General features: G+C 56.7%; 1 protein-coding gene across 3 annotated transcripts in view; it reads left to right on the plus strand.

Moving 5' to 3' along the window:
• Positions 1–22,685, plus strand: part of LOC137349096 (receptor-interacting serine/threonine-protein kinase 3-like) — a 46,036-nt gene that overhangs the window by 11,779 nt on the left and 11,572 nt on the right. For all 3 annotated transcript variants that reach the window (XM_068014432.1, XM_068014431.1, XM_068014433.1), the window contains 5 exons: positions 754–1,057; positions 15,029–15,177; positions 16,311–16,360; positions 18,605–18,763; positions 19,421–19,503. In XM_068014432.1, coding sequence (XP_067870533.1) covers positions 754–1,057; positions 15,029–15,177; positions 16,311–16,360; positions 18,605–18,763; positions 19,421–19,503 — 745 coding nt within the window. The remainder of the gene's footprint in view (positions 1–753; positions 1,058–15,028; positions 15,178–16,310; positions 16,361–18,604; positions 18,764–19,420; positions 19,504–22,685) is intronic.

Raw genomic sequence — 22,685 nt, forward strand, 5'->3', positions numbered from 1 at the left:
CATCGTACCCTTACCGCTACTATCCCTTTTATTCAATGGGAACTTTGCTGACAAGCCTGTTATGTGGCACTTTATCAAAAGCCTTTTGGAAGTCCATGTTCACCATATCAACTGCATTACCCTCATCAACCTTCTCTATTACCTCATCCCAAAAAAACTCAAGCAAGTTAGTTAAACACCATTTGCCCTTAACAAATCCGCGCTGGCTTTCCTTAATTAATCCACATTTGTCCAAGTGACTATTAATTTGGTCCAGGATTATTGTTTCTAAAAGCTTTCCCACCACTGAGGTTAAACTGACTGGACTGTAGTTGCTGGGTTTATGCTTACACACATTTTGTGAACTAGGGTGTAACATTTGCAATTCTCCAGTCCTCTGGCACCATCTCTGTATCGAAGGAGGATTAGAAGATTGTGGCCAGTGCCTCCACAATTTCCACCCTTACTTCCCTCAGTATCCCTGGATGCATCTCATCTGGTCCTGGTGACTTATCAACACTAAGTACAACCAGCCTATCTCATATCTCCTCTTTATCAATTCTTAACCCATTCAATGTCTCAACTACCTCCTCTTTCATGATGACCTGGGCAGCATCTTCTTCCTTGGTAAAGACAGATGCAAAGTTCTCATTTAGTAGCTCAGTCTTGCCCCATGCTTCCATGCATAAATCCCCTTTTAGGTCCCTAATTGGCCCCACTCCTCCTTTTCCCACCATTTTACTATTTATCTCTCTACCCCTCTCTTTCCTGCAGTGCGCACAACCAAGAGCTCCTGCATGAGGCGAAGCTGATGAACAGCCTGCGGTTCCGGCACATCGTGTGCCTGATCGGATTGTACCGGGATCCAGGTGAGCCCCTCGGGATTGTCATGGAGTTCATGGAGAACGGCTCGCTGGCTTCGCTGCAGGAGAGGCTGATGGTGCCCTGGACGCTGAAGGTCCGCCTCATCCATGAGGTGACCCTGGGAATGAACTACCTTCACGGCCTGAAACCCCCTCTCCTGCACCTCGACCTCAACCCCAGGAATGTGCTGCTGGATGATGGATTCCACGCCAAGGTGAGGCCACCCCTCCCCTCCTCACCGACCTTCACAGGGGGCTCGCTGGCTTACAACGTGACCTTCGATCCTTCTCCTCTGACCCCCAGCTTCCCTGGGTGAAACGTCATTGCCTAACCCACAGCACGCACCCAATCCCCCAACAGAGAGAGGAGGCCTTCATCCCCACTCTGGCAGTGTTTGATGGGGACAGTGTAGAGGGAGCTTTACTCTGTATCTAACCCCGTTTTTTTTTTTCTTTTTTTAAAAATTAAAACCAGATAAATAAACAAAAACTCAAATTAAAATGCCATTCTCGGCGTCGACGATGCACTCCAGTCCTTGCGGAGCCCACCGGTCGCAGAAGGCCTCAAGCGTACCGGCGGACACCGCATGCTCCTTCTCCAGGGACACCCGGGCGCGAATGTAACCGCGGAAGAGGGGCGGGCAATCGGGGAGGACGGAACCCCCGACGGCCCGCAACCTGGACCTGTGAATTGCCACCTTGGCCAGGCCCAGGAGCAGACCGACGAGGAGATCCTCCTCCCGGCCCTAGCCCCTCCGCACCGGGTGCCCAAAGATCAGGAGCGTGGGACTGAAGTGCAGCCAGAATTTGAGGAGCAGCCCCTTCAGATACTCAAAGAGGGGCTGCAACCTCGCACACTCTGTATAAACATGGAACACGGACTCGTCCAGGCCGCAGAAAGTACAGGTGGCCTGGGAGTCCGTGAACCTACTTAAAAGCCTATTGCACGGGACTGCTCTGTGCAGCACCCTCCACCCCAGGTCCCCGATGTAAAGGGGGAAGACTCCCGCGTAGAGAGACCTCCATCGGGGTTTCCCCTCGCCGCCAGATGGCATCGCGGACCGCCAGGGCGTGTCCGGCCGGCTGACGAGGATGAGGAAGTGGAGTGTGTGCAGGAGCAGCCCGGCATTTCCGAGAGGCAGCTCGGGTTGTGCGGGACCGGCTCCCGAGGAGGGTTTCGGGGCCTGGGTCCGATGAGCAGTTCCGGCCGAGCGGTGGTCAGCCAAGGCGCTCTCCTCCGCCGGCGGGGGAGCGCCCTGACTGGAGGCGACCATGTTCCAGACTCGGAATAGATCCCAGTAAAAGACAGGCAACTCCCTCAGAGAGGCGCGGCTAACGGACTCCACCAGGAGCTGCGTGTCGTCTTGAAGGCAGTGACACTGCGGAAAAAATATGTCGCCAGCGCACACCATCTGGGAGGACGCTCGACGTACAGGTATCTCTGCAGGGTCCGAAGGCGGAGAGTCGCAGCCTGGGTGCGGACGCACACCAGCGACTGACCGCCCTCCTCAATCGGGAGACTCAGGACCGCAGCAGAGACCCAGTGTTTCCTCTTGCCCCAGAAGAAATCGACGAGTTTCTTCTGGATCTTGGTGGCAAATACAGGGGGCGGGGCCAAAGTGACCAACCAGTACCACAGCTTGGAAGCCACCAGTTGGTTTATGACCAGCGCTTGGCCCCGGAAGGAAAGCACTTGGAGCAGTCCTGTCCAGCGCCCCAGCCGAGCGGTGACTTTCGCCTCCAACTCCTGCCAGTTTGCCGGCCAGGCTTCCTCAGCGGGGCTAAGGTGGACTCCCAGATAGAGGAGGTGCGTGGTGCTCCACGCAAAAGGTGTCATCTCCTCCGGCAGGGAGTCCACCCGCCACTGACCCACCAGGAGTCCAGAACATTTCTCCCAATTGATCCTCGCAGAGGACGCGGCAGAAAAGGTCTGCTGGCAGTCGCGCATCCTCCGCAAGTCAACGGGATCTGTGACTGCAAGGGGCACGTCGTCGGCGTAAGCCGAGAGGATGACCCGCATGGCCGGCTCACGTAGAGCCAATCCCGTCAACCTCCTGTGAAGCAGGCACAGGAAGGGCTCCACGCAGATGGTATACAATTGGCCGGACATGGGGCATCCCTGACGCACTCCTCTCCCAAAGCGAAGGGGCGCCGTCAAGGACCTGTTAACTTTGACTAGACACTCTGCGGCGGCGTATAAAAGTCGGACCCGGGCCACGAAATGAGGCCCGAGTCCGAAAGGGTGCAGAGTCCCGAAAAGGTAATCGTGATCCACCCTTTCGAACGCCTTCTCCTGATCGAGGGAGAGAAAGGCGACCGACTGATGGATCAGGTCCCGGACCAGGTGGATGTTGTCCTGGATGGACCGGCCCGGGACCGTGTCGGACTGGTCGGGGTGGATCATGTGGGCCAGCACGGAGCCCAGGCGGGTCGACATAGCCCGGGCAAAGATCTTATAATCCGTGCTGAGGAGGGAGACCGGACGCCAGTTTTTAAGCAGGCGGAGATCGCCCCTCTTCTGCAGCAGGACGATGACCGCCCTGCGCCACGAGAGGGGCATCTCCCCGGTCGCCAGGCTTTCCCCCAGGACCCGCGCGTAATCGTCCCCCAGGACGTCCCAGAACGCCCTGAGGAACTCCACGGTCAACCCATCCAACCCTGGGGATTTGCCCCTTGAGAGCTGGTAGAGGGCGCCAGTCAGCTCCACCAACGTGAGCGGAGCCTCCAGTCATTCGGCGCCCTCCGGGCTGACCTGCTGCAGGTCCTCCCACAAAACTCTGCGCGCATCCTCGCTGGACAGATCCGGAGAGAACAACGCACTGTAATAAGTACAGACCAGGCGGCCCATTCCCTCCGGATCCGTGATGGAGGATCCGTCGTCGGCCAGCAGCTCGATGAGCTGCTTATGGACCCCCCGCTATTTTTCCAGCGAGTCGAAGAAGGGTGAGGCGCGGTCCAAATCTTCCAGGATCTGGATCCGCGACCTCACGTACGCGCCTCGGGACCCTATGAGCTGCAGGTCCCTCAGCGCGCCCTTCTTCTCTTTGTAAGCCTGCCACAGGGCCGGGTCCACGACGGCATGACCGAGGCGGGACTCCAAGTCGAGCACCTCCCTCTCTAGGCGCCCGATCTCGGCTTCCCGCCTCTTGGTCGACCCCTTCGCGTACTCCTGACAGAAGACGCGGATGTGAGTCTTGCCCACATCCCACCATAGCCTCAAGGAGGGGAAGCCCCCCTGCTTCCTTCTCCAGTCCGCCCAGAATCGACAGAATGAGTCCCGAAATCGCTCGTCCTCCAGCAGCCGGTTGTTCAAGTGCCAGTACGTGGACCCCGCCCGCGTGCGGAGCGGAATGAACTCCGCCCACACCAGGCGGTGGTCCGAGCATGGCACCAGCCGCATGGAGGCCGCTGAGACGCGGGAGACGTACGCCTGCGAAAAGTAGAGGCAGTCGATTCGGGACCCTCCTCCTCCAGACCTCCACGTGAAGGCGCTGCAGTCAGGATGGAGATTCCGCCAGACATCCACCAAGTTAAGGGAGCTGATCAGTCCCCTCAACTTCTCCACCGACGCTTGGCTGCGCTGGGGATCGGAGCGATCCCCCACCTCGAGGGTGCAGTTAAAATCCCCCCCAAGGATGATGCACTCGTCGCTATCGATGGAGCTCAAGAGAGCGGACACTTCTTCAAAGAAGCGCACTTGCAACGCGCCGGGCCTGGGCGTGTACACGTTCACAAAGTGGAGCGGCACACTACCCAGGCGAACGGCGAGGTGGAGCAAGCGGCCCGGCACTAGCTCCTTGACCCCCAAGATCTCCGGCTGAAAAGTTGGTGCCAACAAGATCGCCACCCCACTAGAAATAGGGGTGAGGTGATTCATCTAGACCCCACCCTGCAACTCCAGGAGCCAGGTGGCTTCGTCTCCCGGAACAGTGTGGGTTTCCTGCAGAAAGCTCACCGCGTATCTCCCTTCCCTAAGGACTGAGAGATTGTGAAATGTGCGGTGAGACCCCCTGCTGCCGTTGATGTTGAGGCTGGCTATGGTTATCTTCATGTCAAAGGTACTTAAAACCCGTCACAAACACCTCACTGTGAGGAGGCAGTGGAAGTGCATCTGGCCCTCCACTCCCCCAGCAACCCATTGAGGAACACATTAAAATGGCGCCACTCAACCAGTTTCACGCCCGCGCGCTTGCCTGCCTTCTTCAGAGCGGCACGGACGGTCTGGATGATCAGCGCCAGATTCGACCAACGGCCGAGGGCCAGCTGAACTTTATCGCGGCAACCCCTGCAAGCCACGAGGAAATCCCGGAGTTCCGCCGTGGTGATAAGGGGAGATTCGGTGGGAGGCACGAGGGACTCCACCACCTCACTGGTGATCGAATCAAGGTCAACATCCGTGCCCCACACCGAATCCCCATCCTCCTCCGGGTCATCACCGCCAGCGGCCGACACATCCACCACACACTATGGGGCGGACGTCCCGGCCGCGCCAGCTGGTCCTGCATCCGTCATGATCCCACCCCCAGGATCGATGGCGGAGGAGTCCTCTCTGGGTTCTACTGTGAAACTGGAGCCTGTGGGCGCCAGCAGTTCAGGACCCACCTCCATTTCCGTCCCCAGGCCAATGAGTGGTCCAGGGGAGACAGAGGTTCCCGACTCCGGAAATCCAGCCGGAGCCGAGACCGGAGGCGGAGGGAGGAGGCTATCTCCCGCTCCGCCAGCACCCACAGGCCCAGCAGATGGGGCAGCATTCTCGGTTATATCCGGGTCGGGTGTCTCCTGGTTGATGGTGGACTCCGGCTGGGAGGGCCGACCCTCTGGGGCCTCGCCCTCCCCTTCATTCAGGGCACCCGACCCAGTAGCAGTGGCAGAATGGGCGGCGTCCCCAGGCTCCCCCACCACAAGCAGGGCCCCACTTACTCCTTCAGGAGGGGCCTCAAGTACCAGGGCCTTCCCCTCCCCTCCATCCTGAGGAATAGGGTGCTCCTGCCCGGACTTTGTAGCCTTGGTGGTGGCGGCAGGGGTACCTGAGGACCCGAAACAGGAGACAGCTCCCCTCCAACAGATGGGCCCTGCACCTCAGGGCCCTGTGTTATTTCTGTGGAGGGGTGCCTTCTCCTCTTTTTCCCACTGGGGCGCAGCGGCTCAGAGACCTCCATGTCATCAGAGGCCTCCGCACCCTTTCTTTCCTTTTTAGTCACCCTGGGTCTGAGCCCAGCCCTGGGACAGGTGGATTCCATGGGAATGGGCTTTGGGCTGAGCTCAGGCTCGGGTTGAGTCAAAGTGTCCAGGAGACGCGCTTCATGATGTTTCTTTTTTCCCCGCGTCTTCCTTCCGCTCGGACGGACGCTCCCCTCCCCGCTGGAGGCTGTGAAAACCACAGCCTCCGGAATCGACTGAGCGGTGTCTGTTGGATGTGTGGGGGGAGTGGGAGGAGGTGCTGTGGAACCACTCTGGGCCGCCGAGGTGGAGCTGGCGGCCGGGAGGTTGGGGCAGTTCTTACGAACATGCCCCACCCCCTTGCAGACGTGGCACCGCGCCCCATCTGAAGTCCAGAAGACACGGTAGGCCGTCCCCTGAAACTCTATACCGAAGTGGCCCTCCAAGACCTCCTCCCGCGCCAGCTGCATGAATAGCTGGCGGCGGAAGGAGTACACATGTCGGAGGCTGTGCTCCCGAAGACCGAGCGGGACTGGGGTGATCCCTGACCTCACCTCCCCCAGATGGTGTTGGTGGGGGAGGAGGAGCTCATCAGGAATGAAGGGTGGGACGTTCGACAAGATTACCCGATGCGCAGTGGCCCCCAGAGGGTCCACTGGCAGTAAAATCCCACCCACTGTGAGCCCCGTACTTAGGGCGAGGGACACAGCCCGCTCGGTCTTCAGGAAGAACACAGCCTTCCCATACATCTTTGAGGCTGCAACAATGGCCGAGGGGCCGACAACCACGACCATTGCCTTAACACATGCCTCAATAGTCATATTAGGATGGGTGTAACTCTTCACCCCATGCTTTGATGTTAAGATTTTAAATGGTGACGGGGCCACAGGAGCAGCTGTCGCAGCTGCTGCAGCATAGGAGGGCCCCGCCACCGGAGAGGACTGAGAAGTCATGGGGCGGAAGAGTTACAGGCACTTTGTTGAGAGAAAAAAAAAGAGCAAATACAATAAATCAAAAAAGCAACACTTAAAGGATGTAGCACAGGGGAAAAGGCTGAGGGAGAGGAAGGCCAAGAGGAATCAGTCTTTGTTGGTATTTTAAAGAATTCTTGTAGCTGGTCTTCCAGTTGGGAGGGTGGGGTGATGACTTCACCTGGGTCAGCTGTTAGCTGCCAAGGCACACGCCTCCTTCGATGTTCAGATAAGAGAAGTCTCTTCACCTGGGTCAGCTGTAAGCTGCCAAGGCACACGCCTCCTTCGATGTTCAGATAAGAGAAGTCTCTTCACCTGGGCAGCTCCATCTGTCCCAGGCTTCGTAGTTGGAGTGGGGAGGGAGCTCCCTATCCAAAGATGTTAAACACAGGAGCTCCCTATTGAACAATACAGCCCCACCCAAGGTCTTCAGGTCTCTTCTTTCCCCACCCCCAACAATCAATGAAAAAGACTTCAGGATAAAACACTCACAAAAAGAGCTTCCAGTTCTTTGCCTTCCTTCCTTTGTTGAAATTTGGAAAAAACTTTTGTTTCAGTTTGAGTCCCCCTCTTGCAGCAGTTACACAGCCTGCAGCCTCCAACCTCTGCACTCAGCCACAGTCAGCTGCACCTCGTTGATGCACTCAGGCTCCCAAATCAGAGAGCAACCAATCCCAGTGCTGTACCTGTCCTGGGAGTGTTTGATGGGGACAGTGCAGAGGGAGCTTTACTCTGTATCTAACCCTGTTTTTTTTTTTGGTTTTATTCACCTTTTTATAACAAGATTTACATGTTGTCAGAATCATTTCCAGGTAGAAGCAATTTCAAAACTCGTCAATTCTGATCAGATTGAATACAGTCAGCATTTTCCCCTTACTTTTCTCCTTTGATTCTCAGTCCAGCGGGCTTGGGAAAAGAAAGCAAACTAGTGATAATTATGATCAGTGCAACAGCCAGACCACAAGCTCAGGGTAAAGGAGAAATGGAAATGTCACAGTGGTGCAGGAAGGGATACATTTCTCAATATAATAGAGGGAGCTTTGCTCTGTATCTAACCCCGTTTTTTTTTCAGCAAGTTAATTACAAGAGCTTTACTCTGTATCTAACCTGTTTTTTTTTCTGTATCTAACCCCCCGTTTTTTTTTTAAGGTGACCTTTATACCCCAGGCCCCTTTTATATATTTTTTATGTCGAGGGGGCCTTTATTCCTCAGGCCCCCTTTATATACACACTTATATTTTTAAAATAACTTTATTAAAACCAGATAAATAAACAAAAAACTCAAATTAAAATGCCATTCTCGGCGTCGACGATGCACTCCAGTCCCTGCGGTGCCCACCGGTCGCGGAAGGCCTCAAGCGTACCGGCGGACACCGCATGCTCCTTTTCCAGGGACACCCGGGCGCGAACGTAACCGCGGAAGAGGGGCAGGCAATCGGGGAGGACGGACCCCCCGACGGCCCGCAACCTGGACCTGTGAATTGCCACCTTGGCCAGGCCCAGGAGCAGACCGACGAGGAGATCCTCCTCCCGGCCCAAGCCCCTCCGCACCGGGTGCCCAAAGATCAGGAGCGTGGGACTGAAGTGCAGCCAGAATCTGAGGAGCAGCCCCTTCAGATACTCAAATAGGGGCTGCAACCTCGCACACTCCATATAAATGTGGAACACGGACTCGTCCAGGCCGCAGAAAGTACAGGTGGCCTGGGAGTCCGTGCACCTACTTAAAAGCCTATTGCACGGGACTGCTCTGTGCAGCACCCTCCACCCCAGGTCCCCGATGTAAAGGGGGAAGACTCCCGCGTAGAGAGACCTCCATCGGGGTTTCCCCTCGCCGCCAGATGGCAACGCGGACCGCCAGGGCGTGTCCGGCCGGCTGACGAGGGCGAGGAAGTGGAGAGTGTGCAGGAGCAGCCCGTACAGGAAACCCCTCCGCGCCGATTGGAATGGCACGGAGGGCATTTCCGAGAGGCGGCTCGGGTTGTGCGGGACCGGCTCCCGAGGAGGGTTTCGGGGCCTGGGTCCGATGAGCAGTTCCGGCCGAGCGGGGGTCAGCTCGGCCGGGATCGCTCCGCACTCCCGAGCCCCCTCGCCACCCGCAGTGAGGGGCGTCCTGGGGGTTTCGGCTACTCCTCCGCCAGCCGGACCGTCCCCGGAGTCGGCCGCCCGGACAGCCGAGGCGCTCTCCTCCGCCGGCGGGGGAGCGCCCTGACTGGAGGCGACCATGTTCCAGACTCGGAAAAGATCCCGGTAAAAGACAGGCAACTCCCTCAGAGAGGCGCGGCTAACGGACTCCACCGGGAGCTGCGTGTCGTCTTGAAGGCAGTGACACTGGCGGAAAAAATACGTCGCCAGCGCACACCATCTGGGAGGACGCTCGACGTACAGGTATCTCTGCAGGGTCCGAAGGCGGAGAGTCGCAGCCTGGGTGCGGACGCACACCAGCGACTGACCGCCCTCCTCGATCGGGAGACTCAGGACCGCGGCAGAGACCCAGTGTTTCCTCTTGCCCCAGAAGAAATCGACGAGTTTCTTCTGGATCTTGGTGGCAAATACAGGGGGCGGGGCCAAAGTGACCAACCGGTACCACAGCATGGAGGCCACCAGTTGGTTTATGACCAACGCTCGGCCCCTGTAGGAAAGCAATCGGAGCAGTCCTGTCCAGCGCCCCAGCCGAGCGGTGACTTTCGCCTCCAACTCCTGCCAGTTTGCCGGCCAGGCTTCCTCAGCGGGGCTAAGGTGGACTCCCAGATAGAGGAGGTGCGTGGTGCTCCACGCAAAAGGTGTCATCTCCTCCGGCAGGGAGTCCACCCGCCACTGACCAACCAGGAGTCCGGAACATTTCTCCCAATTGATCCTCGCGGAGGACGCGGCAGAAAAGGTCTGCTGGCAGTCGCGCATCCTCCGCAAGTCAACGGGATCTGTGATTGCGAGGAGCACGTCGTCGGCGTAAGCCGAGAGGACGACCCGCATGGCCGGCTCGCGCAGAGCCAATCCCGTCAACCTCCTGCGAAGCAGGCACAGGAAGGGCTCCACGCAGATGGTATACAATTGGCCGGACATGGGGCACCCCTGACGCACTCCTCTCCCAAATCGAAGGGGCGCCGTCAAGGACCCGTTAACTTTGACTAGACACTCTGCGGCGGCGTATAAAAGTCGGACCCGGGCCACGAAATGCGGCCCGAGTCCGAAAGCGCGCAGAGTCCCGAAAAGGTAATCGTGATCCACCCTGTCGAACGCCTTCTCCTGATCGAGGGAGAGAAAGGCGACCGACTGACCAGTCCTCTGGGAAAGATGGATCAGGTCCCGGACCAGGTGGATGTTGTCCTGGATGGACCGGCCCGGGACCGTGTAGGACTGGTCGGGGTGGATCATGTGGGCCAGCACGGAGGCCAGGCGGGTAGACATAGCCCGGGCAAAGATCTTATAATCCGTGCTGAGGACGGAGACCGGACGCCAGTTTTTAAGCAGGCGGAGATCGCCCCTCTTCGGCAGCAGGACGATGACCGCCCTGCGCCACGAGAGGGGCATCTCCCCGGTCGCCAGGCTTTCCCCCAGGACCCGCGCGTAATCGTCCCCCAGGACGTCCCAGAACGCCCTGAGGAACTCCACGGTCAACCCATCCAGCCCTGGGGATTTGCCCCTCGAGAGCTGGTGGAGGGCGCCAGTCAGCTCCGCCAACGTGAGCGGAGCCTCCAATCCTTCGGCGCCCTCCGGGCTGACCTGCGGCAGGTCCTCCCACAAAACTCTGCGCGCATCCTCGCTGGACGGATCCGGAGATATCAACGCACTGTAATAAGTCCGGACCAGGAGGCCCATTCCCTCCGGATCCGTGATGGAGGATCCGTCGTCGGCCAGCAGCTCGACGAGCTGCTTACGGACCCCCCGCCATTTTTCCAGCGAGTAGAAGAAGGGAGAGGCGCGGTCCAAATCTTCCGGGATCTGGATCCGCGTCCTCACGTACGCGCCTCGGGACCCTATGAGCTGCAGGTCCCTCAGCGCGCCCATCTTCTCTTTGTACGCCTGCCACAGAGCCGGGTCCACGACGGCATGACCGAGGCGGGACTCCAAGTCGAGCACCTCCCTCTCAAGGCGCCCGATCTCGGCTTCCCGCCTCTTGGTCGACCCCTTCGCGTACTCCTGACAGAAGACGCGGATGTGAGTCTTGCCCACATCCCACCATAGCCTCAAGGAGGGGAAGCCCCCCTGCTTCCTTCTCCAGTCGGCCCAGAATCGACAGAACGAGTCCCGAAATCGCACGTCCTCCAGCAGCCGGTTGTTAAAGTGCCAGTACGCGGACCCCGTCCGCGTGCGGAGCGGAGTGAACTCCGCCCACACCAGGCGGTGGTCCGAGCACGGCACCAGCCGCATGGAGGCCGCCGAAACGCGGGAGACGTACGCCTGCGAAATGTAGAGGCGGTCGATTCGCGACCCCCCTCCTCCAGACCTCCACGTGAAGGCGCTGGAGTCGGGATGGAGATTCCGCCAGACGTCCACCAAGTTAAGGGAGCTGATCAGTCCCCTCAACTTCTCCAGCGACGCTTGGCCGCGCTGGGGACCGGAGCGATCCCCCACCTCGAGGGTGCAGTTAAAATCCCCCCCGAGGATGATGCACTCGCCGCTATCGATGGAGCTCAGGAGAGCGGACACTTCTTCAAAGAAGCGCGCTTGCAACGCGCCGGGCCTGGGCGCGTACACGTTCACAAAGTGGAGCGGCACACTACCCAGGCGAACGGCGAGGTGGAGCAAGCGGCCCGGCACTAGCTCCTTGACCCCCAAGATCTCCGGCTGAAAAGTCGGGGCTAACAAGATAGCCACCCCACTAGAAATAGGGGTGAGGTGACTCATGTAGACCCCACCCTGCCACTCCAGGAGCCAGGTGGCTTCGTCTCCCGGAACGGTGTGGGTTTCCTGCAGAAAGCTCACCGCGTATCTCCCTTCCCTGAGGACTGAGAGATTGTGAAATCTGCGGTGAGCCCCTCTGCTGCCGTTGATGTTGAGGCTGGCTATGGTTATCTTCATGTCAAAGGTACTTAAAACCCGTCACCAACAGCTCACTGTGAGGAGGGAGTGGAAGTGCACCTGGCCCTCCACTCCCCCAGCAACCCATTGAGGAACACATTAAAACGGCGCCTCTCAACCAGTTTCACGTCCGCGCGCTTGCCCGCTATCTTAAGGGCGGCACGGACGGACTGTATGATCAGCGCCAGATTCGACCAACGGTCGAGGGCCAGCTGAACTTTATTGCGGCAACCCCTGCAAGCCGCGAGGAAATCCCGGAGTTCCGCCGTGGGGATGAGAGGAGATTCGGTGGGAGGCACGAGGGACTCCACCACCTCACTGGCGATGGAATCAAGATCATCCTCCGTGCCCCGCACCGAATCCCCATCCTCCTCCGGGTCGTCACCGCCAGCGGCCGACACATCTACCACACACTGTGGGGCGGACGTCCCGGCCGCGCCAGCTGGTCCCGCCTCCGTCACGATCCCACCCCCAGGAACGATGGCGGAGGAGTCCTCTCTGGGTTCTATTGTGAAACTGGAGCCTGTAGGCACCAGCGGCCCAGGACCCCCCTCCACCTCCGTCCCCAGGGCAATGAGTGGTCCAGGGGAGACAGAAGTTCCCGACTCCGGGAAACCAGCCGGAGCCGAGACTGGAGGCGGAGGGAGGAGGCTATCTCCTGCTCCGCCAGCACCCACAGGCCCAGCAGATGGGGCAGCATTCTCAGTTATAACTGGGTCGGGTGTCTCCTGGTTGGTGGTGGACTCTGGCTGGGAGGCCCGACCCTCTGGGGCCTCGCCCTCCCCTTCATTCAGGACACCCGACCCAGTAGCAGTGGCAGAATGGGCGGCTTCCCCAGGCTCCCCCACCACAAGCAGGGCCCCACTTACTCCTTCAGGAGGGGCCTCATGTACCGGGGCCATCCCCTCCCCTCCATCCTGAGGAATAGAGTGCTCCTGCCCGGACTTTGCAGCCTTGGTGGTGGCGGTAGGGGGAACCTGAGGACCAGAAACAGGAGGCAGCTCCCCTCCAACAGATGGGCCCTGCACCTCAGGGCCCTGTGTTATTTCTGTGGAGGGGTGCCTTCTCCTCTTTTTCGCACTTGGGCGCGGAGACTCAGAGACCTCCATGTCATCAGAGGCCTCCGCCTCCGCACCCTTTTTTCCCTTTTTAGTCACCCTGGGCCTGAGCCCAGCCCTGGCACAGGTGGATTCCATGGGAATGGGCTTTGGGCTGAGCTCAGGCTCGGGTTGAGTCAAAGTGTCCAGGGGACGCGCCTCATGATGTTTCTTTTTTCCCCGCGTCTTCCTTCCGCTCGGACGGACGCTCCCCTCCCCACCGGAGGCTGTGAAAACCACAGCCTCCGGAACCGACTGAGCGGTGTCTGTTGGATCTGCGGGGGGAGTGGGAGGAGGTGCTGTGGAACCACTCTGGGCCGCCGAGGTGGAGCTGGCGGCCGGGAGGTTGGGGCAGTTCTTACGAACATGCCCCACCCCCTTGCAGACGTGGCACCGCGCTCCATCCGAGGTCCAGAAGACGCGGTAGGCCGTCCCCTGAAACTCTATACTGAAGTGGCCCTCCAAGACCTCCTCCCGCGCCAGCTGCATTAATAGCTGGCGGCGGAAGGAGTAGACATGTCGGAGGCTGTGCTCCCGAAGACCAAGCGTGACTGGGGTGATCCCTGACCTCACCTCCCCCAGATGGTGTAGATGGGGGAGGAGGAGCTCATCAGGAATGAAGGGTGGGACGTTCGACAAGGTTACCCGATGTGCAGTGGCCCCCAGAGGGTCCACTGGCAGGAAAATCCCACCCACTGTGAGCCCCGTACTTAGGGCGAGGGACACAGCCCGCTCGGTCTTCAGGAAGAACACAGCCTTCCCATACATCTTTGAGGCTGCGACAATGGCCGAGGGGCCGACAACCACGGCCATTGCCTTAACACAAGCCTCAATAGTCATATTAGGATGGGTGTAACTCTTCACCCCATGCTTTGATGTTAAGATTTTAAATGGTGACGGGGCCACAGGAGCAGCTGTCGCAGCTGCTGCAGCATAGGAGGGCCCCGCCACCGGAGAGGACTGAGAAGTCATGGGGTGGAAGAGTTACAGGCACTTTGCTGAGAGAAAAAAAAAGAAAAGAGCAAATACAATAAATCAAAAATGTAACACTTAAAGGATGTAGCACAGGGGAAGAGGCTGAGGGAGAGGAAGGCCAAGAGGAATCAGTCTTTGTTAGTATTGCACAAGTCTTGTAGCTGGTCTTCCAGTTGGGAGGGTGGGGTGATGTCTTCACCTGGGTCAGCTGTAAGCTGCCCAGGCACACGCCTCCTTCGATGTTCAGATAATAAGTCTCTTCACCTGGGCAGCTCCAGCTGTCCCAGGCTTAATAGTTGTGGTGGGGAGGGAGCTCCCTATCCAAAGATGTTAAACACAGGAGCTCCCTATTGAACAATACAGCCCCACCCAAGGTCTTCAGGTCTCTTCTTTCCCCACCCCCAACAATCAATGAAAAAGACTTTCAGTACCAAGCAAACTCACAAAAAGAGCTTCCAGTTCTTCCAGTTCTTCCAGTTCTCTGCCTTCCTTCCTTTGTTGAAATTTTGAAAAAAACTTTTGTTTCAGTTTGAGTCTCTCCCTCTTGCAGCAGTCACACAGCCTGCAGCCTCCAACCTCTGCACACAGCCACAGTCAGCTGCACCTCGTTGATGCACTCAGGATCCCAAATCAGAGAGCAGCCAATCCCAGTGCTGTACCTGTCCTGGGAGTGTTTGATGGGGACAGTGTAGAGTGAGCTTTACCCTGTATCTAACCCCGTTTTTTTTTTTTTTTTTTTTTGTATCTGTCCTGGGAGTGCCTGATGGGGACAGTGTAGAGGGAGCTTTACTCTGTATTTAACCCCCCCGTGCTGTACCTGTCCTGGGAGTGTTTGATGGGGACAGTGTAGAGGGAGCTTTACTCTGTATCTAATCCTGGAGTTTGCACACGTTTTCTGGAGCTGTCGGCTATATCACTCGACCGCCATGCTCCAAATCCCCTGACGTCTCGTCTTCTGTTGCAGATTGCAGACTTCGGCCTGTCTAAGCTGAAACAGATTGCTTCGAGCCTACCAGTGAGTTCTGTCGCCGGGACCCTCGAATATCTCCCGCCAGAAGCCCTTGACTCTGATATCAATCAGTACAAGCCCACGGCTGCCACAGACGTGTACAGGTCAGTGTGGCCCCTCGGGGAGAGGGCTCAGGACCATCCTACCCTCTAAGTATTGTCAGAGTGCGTGGGCTATTTATTTATGTGCGCAGGCCCTTTAAATATTTTTGCGCAGCTGTGTAGCTTGGAGAGTCATGACCCCCCCTCCGCTGAACAGCTGCCTTCCTCCACCCCCCACATCAGGAAGGACACACATAATTGCCTGCGGCTAATGTCATTGGCAGAAAGGGGTCACGACCCTGTCACTGACCCCCGACATAAGTAGCTGAGTTTGATGTCAATGGAGGGAAAGGGGTTATGATCCCCGCCCCCACTAACCCCTACGTATTCAGCACAGTTCGCTGTCAATTGGTTTAGGAAAAGGTCATGACCCCTCTATTGACACCCCCTCCATAATTGCCTGAGTGCAATACCATCGGGGTGGGGTCATGACCCCTGGATTGCCAACCCCTTCATAATGGGGCTGAACCCAATGCCATACGGGTCGGGGGCAGGATCATGACCCCTCCACTGACCCCGCCCCCTCCCGCACACTCCTCCCCTGCCACATACTGGGCCGAATACGATGCCATTAGGGATAGGGGATTGTGACCCCCCCCCCCCCCCCCCCGCCTCTCCATTGCCCCCTCCCACCTCACATTGGAAAAATGAAGGCGACGACTAGGCTGGCCCACAGAGGAGGGGATTGTGGGCAGCAATGCTTGACCACGAGGGGCTTTTGAGACGGAGGCTCCCACGGCGGCAGAGGGGGGGGGTGGTGGTGGAATGGTTTGGGGGAGGGGCGAGGAGTACGCAGAGCTAAATTCAAAGGATTGTAGGTCGGCGGCAACGAGCTGGGAGAACGGGAAGTGTCCAGATTGTGCCGTGTTCCCGACGGCAACCACCTCGAGATGTTCCGTGGATTAAGGGATTGGAGTGGGCCGAGGCCCTGGCGTAGGAAAATGGCCGATCTCAATGTCACTCTGGCTCTCTGTCTCTCTCTCTCTCTCTGATGGGGGATCGGGTGCGGAGTGGAGGAGAGGGAAGGGGTCAGCGGGTCAGACGATGACCTCCCGCTCTCCGGGAGTGCGGGATACTGGGACACGCGTTGTTGCCACGCCTGTTTTCTGACATGCACGCCCCCGTTTCGATTGCAGCTTCGGGATCCTGATGTGGAGCATCCTGAGCGGGAAGCAGCCCTACGGCGGTAAGGAAGGCGGGGCGAGGGGGGGGGAGCGAGGGCCTGGGGCCGACAGCGAGCGGCTGGGTGGAGCACGGCGCCGTCGTCATAACCTCCCCCCACCGGGCCTCCTGAGCCGCCCTGCACACGAGGCTCTGTGCCTTGTTACTGCTCCTGCAGATACCAGAAACTTGCATTTATAATAGTGGCAAGGTACATCATGTTACCGGGGTGAGATGAAGAGGGGGCCGGGTGCAGGGTAGAGGTTCATGTGGAGCATAAACAGAGGCACAAACCAGCTGGGCCCAATAGGAACCGAGGAACATCGGACTCGGCAGCGGGAGTAGGCCATTCGGCCCTTCCAGCCTGCTCCGCCGTTCGATAAGATCGTGACTGATGTGGTTGTGGTCTCAACTCCACTTTCCTATTCTCCGCTCCCCCCCCCCCCCTCCATCACCCTTGACTCCCTTGTCTATCAAAACTCGATCTAACTCAACCTTGAATACTGCTCTCTGGGGCTGAGAATTCCACAGACTAACCACCCTTTGAGAAAAAAAAAAATTCCTCGTCTCCGTCTTAAAGGGGAGACCTCATATTCTTCAGCTGTGTTCCCTAGTTCTAGTCTCCCCCACAACAGGAAACGCCCTCCTGGTATCCACTCTATCACTTCCTCTCAGGATCTCCCATGTTTCGGTAAGATCACCTCTCATTCCTCGAAACACCAATGAATATAGGCCCAACCTGTTCAACCTTTCCTCATATGATAATCCCTGGAACTAGTCGAATGAGCCTTTTCTGAACTGCTTCTAATGTAATTATATCCTTTTTCAAATAAGGAGACCAAATCCGTACTCGGTACTCCAGATGTAGTCTGACCAAGGTCCTGCACAGCTGCAGTGAAACTTCCCTGTTTTGATATTCGAAAGTGCTGAAATTACTTCATAGTGAAGTGCCTGATAGTTCTTCATGGGGGCAATTACCAAACAATACCGCCGAGCCAGATGAGGAGATATTAGGACAAGTGACCAAAATCTTGGTGAAAGAGGTAGGTTTTATGGACATCTTAAAGGAGGAGAGAAGGATAGAGAGGTGGATGTAATATTACTTGTCCCTTGGTGTGTGATCTCTTGTGAAGAGTCACAGGACTACAAGTGATACCCAAAATGAATGTGGGGATTATTATCACTAAACTGCAACATAACAGTTGCTGCACAAGCCCATCTGAACATGTCTTACCATGTCTGTACCAGGTACAGCTCCACCCACAACTGACTGGTCACATATGATATGCCATCACTTCCTCTGGTGACCTTCACTTACAGCTCTTAAGGTGGTCCGCCTTCAGGTCGTCTCACGACAGGGAGGGAATTCCAGAGCTCGGGGCCCAGGCAGCTGAAGGCATGGCCGCCAATGGTGGAGCGATTAAAATCGGGGGATGCTCGAGAGGCCGGAATTAGAGGGGAGCAGAGATCTCGGAGGGTCGTGGGGCTGGAGGAGGTTACAGAGATGAGGAGGGGGCGCGAGGCCGTGGAGGGATTTGAAAACAAGGACGAGAATTTTTAAATCCAGACATTGGCGGACCGGGAGCCAGTGTAGGTCAGCGAGCAGAGGGGGTGATGGGTAAACGGGACTTGGTGCGAGTTAGGACACGGGGTAGTGGAGTTTCGGTCGAGTGCAAGTTTACAGAGGGTAAGATGTGGGAGGCCGGTAGGAGGACATTGGGACTGTCGCGTCCGGACTCCGCAGAAAGGTGGAATTTTCGGAACACTGGCATTGCTGGGAAACCCAGGAGGGAGGCGAACTGGACCTCGGAGCCACATTGCGGGAATTGGTCATTTTTGTTTTTAGAACCCAAACAAATCCCACCAATCGTTACTCAGGATGAGGGTGGTTGCATGTCACGGTACTGAGCCCCACTGCTCCCCATCCCCTACCACCACTCAGAGCAGGAAGGGCCCACCTCCCCACCCCCGCCCTGCCCCCTTCCCAACCCCCCCCCACACAATTCTTTGGGTGAGTTAGCGAATTCCAGCCAACGTCCCTGAATAACTGCTGCTTCCGCCACCCCCCCGCCCGCCCCCCCAGCGAGTCAGCACTGACATCGTCCCCCTTTATCGTGATTTGCGGAACTAAAGGGCGGGATCTGCTTTGCAGACACCGACACCTCAGAGGCCAACCTTCACTCTGTATTCAGCAATCTGTCTCCAGAAGCCTGTTTTTGTAGGCCCTGTTGCCGATTTAATGGGCTCCCACTTCCCTCAACTCTCGAAGGTGGGAATCGGGCGCTCATCCACATCCTCATCCCTCAGAACCAAAGGCCGGATCTCAGCCAACTGCCCAGCCAGGAATCCGTGGAGGGGCTTGAAGAGTTGAAGACACTGATGGAGGAATGTTGGCACAATGAACCAAGTCAGCGGCCAGCTTTTACAAGTAAGCTGAGGGACAGGGCATCATAAAAACTTCCTTCTTACAGAGGAAGGACATCCTATGCACTCCCAGGACAGGTACAGCACAGGGTTAGATACAGAGTAAAGCTCCCTCTACACTGTCCCCATCAAACACTCCCCAGGACAGGCACAGCACGGGGTTAGATACAGAGTAAAGCTCCCTCTACACTGTCCCCATCAAACACTCCCAGGACAGGTACAGCACGGGGTTAGATACAGAGTAAAGCTCCCTCTACACTGTCCCCATCAAACACTCCCAGGACAGGTACAGCACGGGGTTAGGTACAGAGTAAAGCTCCCTCTACACTGTCCTCATCAAACACTCCCAGGACAGGTACAGCACGGGGTTAGGTACAGAGTAAAGCTCCCTCGACACTGTCCCCATCAAACACTCCCAGGACAGGTACAGCACGGGGTTAGATACAGAGTAAAGCTCCCTCTACACTGTCCCCATCAAACACTCCCAGGACAGGTACAGCACGGGGTTAGATACAGAGTAAAGCTCCCTCTACACTGTCCTCATCAAACACTCCCAGGACAGAAAAAAAAAAGAAAGAGAAAAAACAGGTTAGATACCGGAAAACACATTGCCAACTGTATGTCTGTGAAGATTAGATTCCTTATACTGCTATTTTTGCAGTTTGCCGCACTCGGACTGAGGAAGCCTTCGAAGCTCACAGGGCAAGTGTCGCTGATGCTGTTCACAGAGTCGGGACTATACTGGTGAGTGCAGAGTGGAGTAGAGAGAGGGTGTGAGGGGCTGCTGTACCTGTCTCTTATAGGTGGTTGCGGTGGGTAAAGGGGATTGGCTACCTTAATAGAGTGAAGACACTGGATAAAGGGGAATCTGTATCCCTGAGGAGTGTCAGCAATTGATAATGGAAATTCTGTATTTCCAAGGAGTGGGACACTGGTTAATGGGGATTGGGTTTCTCCGAGGAGGGTGGACAGTGAATAAAGGTGATTCTGTATCTCTGGGGAGTGTGGACACTGAATAAAGGTGATTGTCTATCCCCAGGGTGTGTGGAAACTGGATAAAGGGCCTCTATATTCCCGAGAAGTGTGGACACTGGATAAAGGGGATTGTCTAACCTCAGGGAGTGTGGACACTGGGTAAAGGGTAGTCTGTATCCCCCGGGAGTGCCGACACTGGATGAAGGGGATCCTCTGCCCCGGGGAGCGTGGCCACTGGATAAAGGGGATCTTCCATATCCCAGAGAGGTGTAGCCACTGGATAAAGGAGATCCTCCCTATCCCAGAGAGGTGTGGCCACTGGATAAAGGGGATCCTCCCTATCCCAGAGAGGTGTAGCCACTGGATAAAGGAGATCCTCCCTATCCCAGAGAGGTGTGGCCACTGGATAAAGGAGATCCTCCCTATCCCAGAGAAGTGTGGCCACTGGATAAAGGAGATCCTCCCTATCCCAGAGAAGTGTGGCCACTGGATAAAGGGGATCCTCCCTATCCCAGAGAAGTGTGGCCACTGGATAAAGGGGATCCTCCCTATCCCAGAGAAGTGTGGCCACTGGATAAAGGAGATCCTCCCTATCCCAGAGAAGTGTGGACACTGGATAAAGGAGATCCTCCCTATCCCAGAGAAGTGTGGCCACTGGATAAAGGAGATCCTCCCTATCCCAGAGAAGTGTGGACACTGGATAAAGGAGATCCTCCCTATCCCAGAGAAGTGTGGCCACTGGATAAAGGGGATCCTCCCTATCCCAGAGAAGTGTGGCCACTGGATAAAGGAGATCCTCCCTATCCCAGAGAAGTGTGGACACTGGATAAAGGAGATCCTCCCTATCCCAGAGAAGTGTGGACACTGGATAAAGGAGATCCTCCCTATCCCAGAGAAGTGTGGCCACTGGATAAAGGAGATCCTCCCTATCCCAGAGAAGTGTGGCCACTGGATAAAGGAGATCCTCCCTATCCCAGAGAAGTGTGGCCACTGGATAAAGGAGATCCTCCCTATCCCAGAGAAGTGTGGCCAATGGATAAAGGAGATCCTCCCTATCCCAGAGAAGTGTGGCCACTGGATAAAGGAGATCCTCCCTATCCCAGAGAAGTGTGGCCACTGGATAAAGGAGATCCTCCCTATCCCAGAGAAGTGTGGCCACTGGATAAAGGGGATCCTCCCTATCCCAGAGAAGTGTGGACACTGGATAAAGGAGATCCTTCCTATCCCAGAGAAGTGTGGACACTGGATAAAGGAGATCCTCCCTATCCCAGAGAAGTGTGGCCACTGGATAAAGGAGATCCTCCCTATCCCAGAGAAGTGTGGACACTGGATAAAGGAGATCCTCCCTATCCCAGAGAAGTGTGGCCACTGGATAAAGGAGATCCTCCCTATCCCAGAGAAGTGTGGACACTGGATAAAGGGGATCCTCCCTATCCCAGAGAAGTGTGGACACTGGATAAAGGAGATCCTCCCTATCCCAGAGAAGTGTGGACACCGGATAAAGGGGATCCTCCCTATCCCAGAGGTGTGGCCACCGGATAAAGGGGATCCTCCCTATCCCAGAGAAGTGTGGACACCGGATAAAGGGGATCCTCCCTATCCCAGAGAAGTGTGGCCACCGGATAAAGGGGATCCTCCCTATCCCAGAGAAGTGTGGACACCGGATAAAGGAGATCCTCCCTATCCCAGAGAAGTGTGGCCACTGGATAAAGGGGATCCTCCCTATCCCAGAGAAGTGTGGACACCGGATAAAGGAGATCCTCCCTATCCCAGAGAAGTGTGGCCACTGGATAAAGGGGATCCTCCCTATCCCAGAGAAGTGTGGACACCGGATAAAGGAGATCCTCCCTATCCCAGAGAAGTGTGGACACCGGATAAAGGGGATCCTCCCTATCCCAGAGAAGTGTGGCCACCGGATAAAGGGGATCCTCCCTATCCCAGAGAAGTGTGGACACCGGATAAAGGAGATCCTCCCTATCCCAGAGAAGTGTGGACACCGGATAAAGGAGATCCTCCCTATCCCAGAGAAGTGTGGCCACTGGATAAAGGGGATCCTCCCTATCCCAGAGAAGTGTGGACACCGGATAAAGGAGATCCTCCCTATCCCAGAGAAGTGTGGACACTGGATAAAGGAGATCCTCCCTATCCCAGAGAAGTGTGGACACTGGATAAAGGAGATCCTCCCTATCCCAGAGAAGTGTGGACACTGGATAAAGGAGATCCTCCCTATCCCAGAGAAGTGTGGACACCGGATAAAGGGGATCCTCCCTATCCCAGAGAAGTGTGGACACTGGATAAAGGAGATCCTCCCTATCCCAGAGAAGTGTGGACACCGGATAAAGGGGATCCTCCCTATCCCAGAGAAGTGTGGACACCGGATAAAGGAGATCCTCCCTATCCCAGAGAAGTGTGGACACCGGATAAAGGGGATCCTCCCTATCCCAGAGAAGTGTGGCCACTGGATAAAGGAGATCCTCCCTATCCCAGAGAAGTGTGGCCACTGGATAAAGGAGATCCTCCCTATCCCAGAGAAGTGTGGCCACTGGATAAAGGAGATCCTCCCTATCCCAGAGAAGTGTGGACAGTGGATAAAGGGGATCCTCCCTATCCCAGAGAGGTGTGGCCACTGGATAAAGGAGATCCTCCCTATCCCAGAGAAGTGTGGACAGTGGATAAAGGGGATCCTCCCTATCCCAGAGAGGTGTGGCCACTGGATAAAGGAGATCCTCCCTATCCCAGAGAAGTGTGGCCACTGGATAAAGGGGATCCTCCCTATCCCAGAGAAGTGTGGCCACTGGATAAAGGGGATCCTCCCTATCCCAGAGAGGTGTGGCCACTGGATAAAGGAGATCCTCCCTATCCCAGAGAAGTGTGGACAGTGGATAAAGGGGATCCTCCCTATCCCAGAGAAGTGTGGACACTGGATAAAGGAGATCCTCCCTATCCCAGAG

This window comes from Heterodontus francisci, chromosome 34 (genome assembly GCF_036365525.1).
Source record: "Heterodontus francisci isolate sHetFra1 chromosome 34, sHetFra1.hap1, whole genome shotgun sequence".
In the NCBI taxonomy this organism is placed as follows: Eukaryota; Metazoa; Chordata; class Chondrichthyes; order Heterodontiformes; family Heterodontidae; genus Heterodontus; species Heterodontus francisci.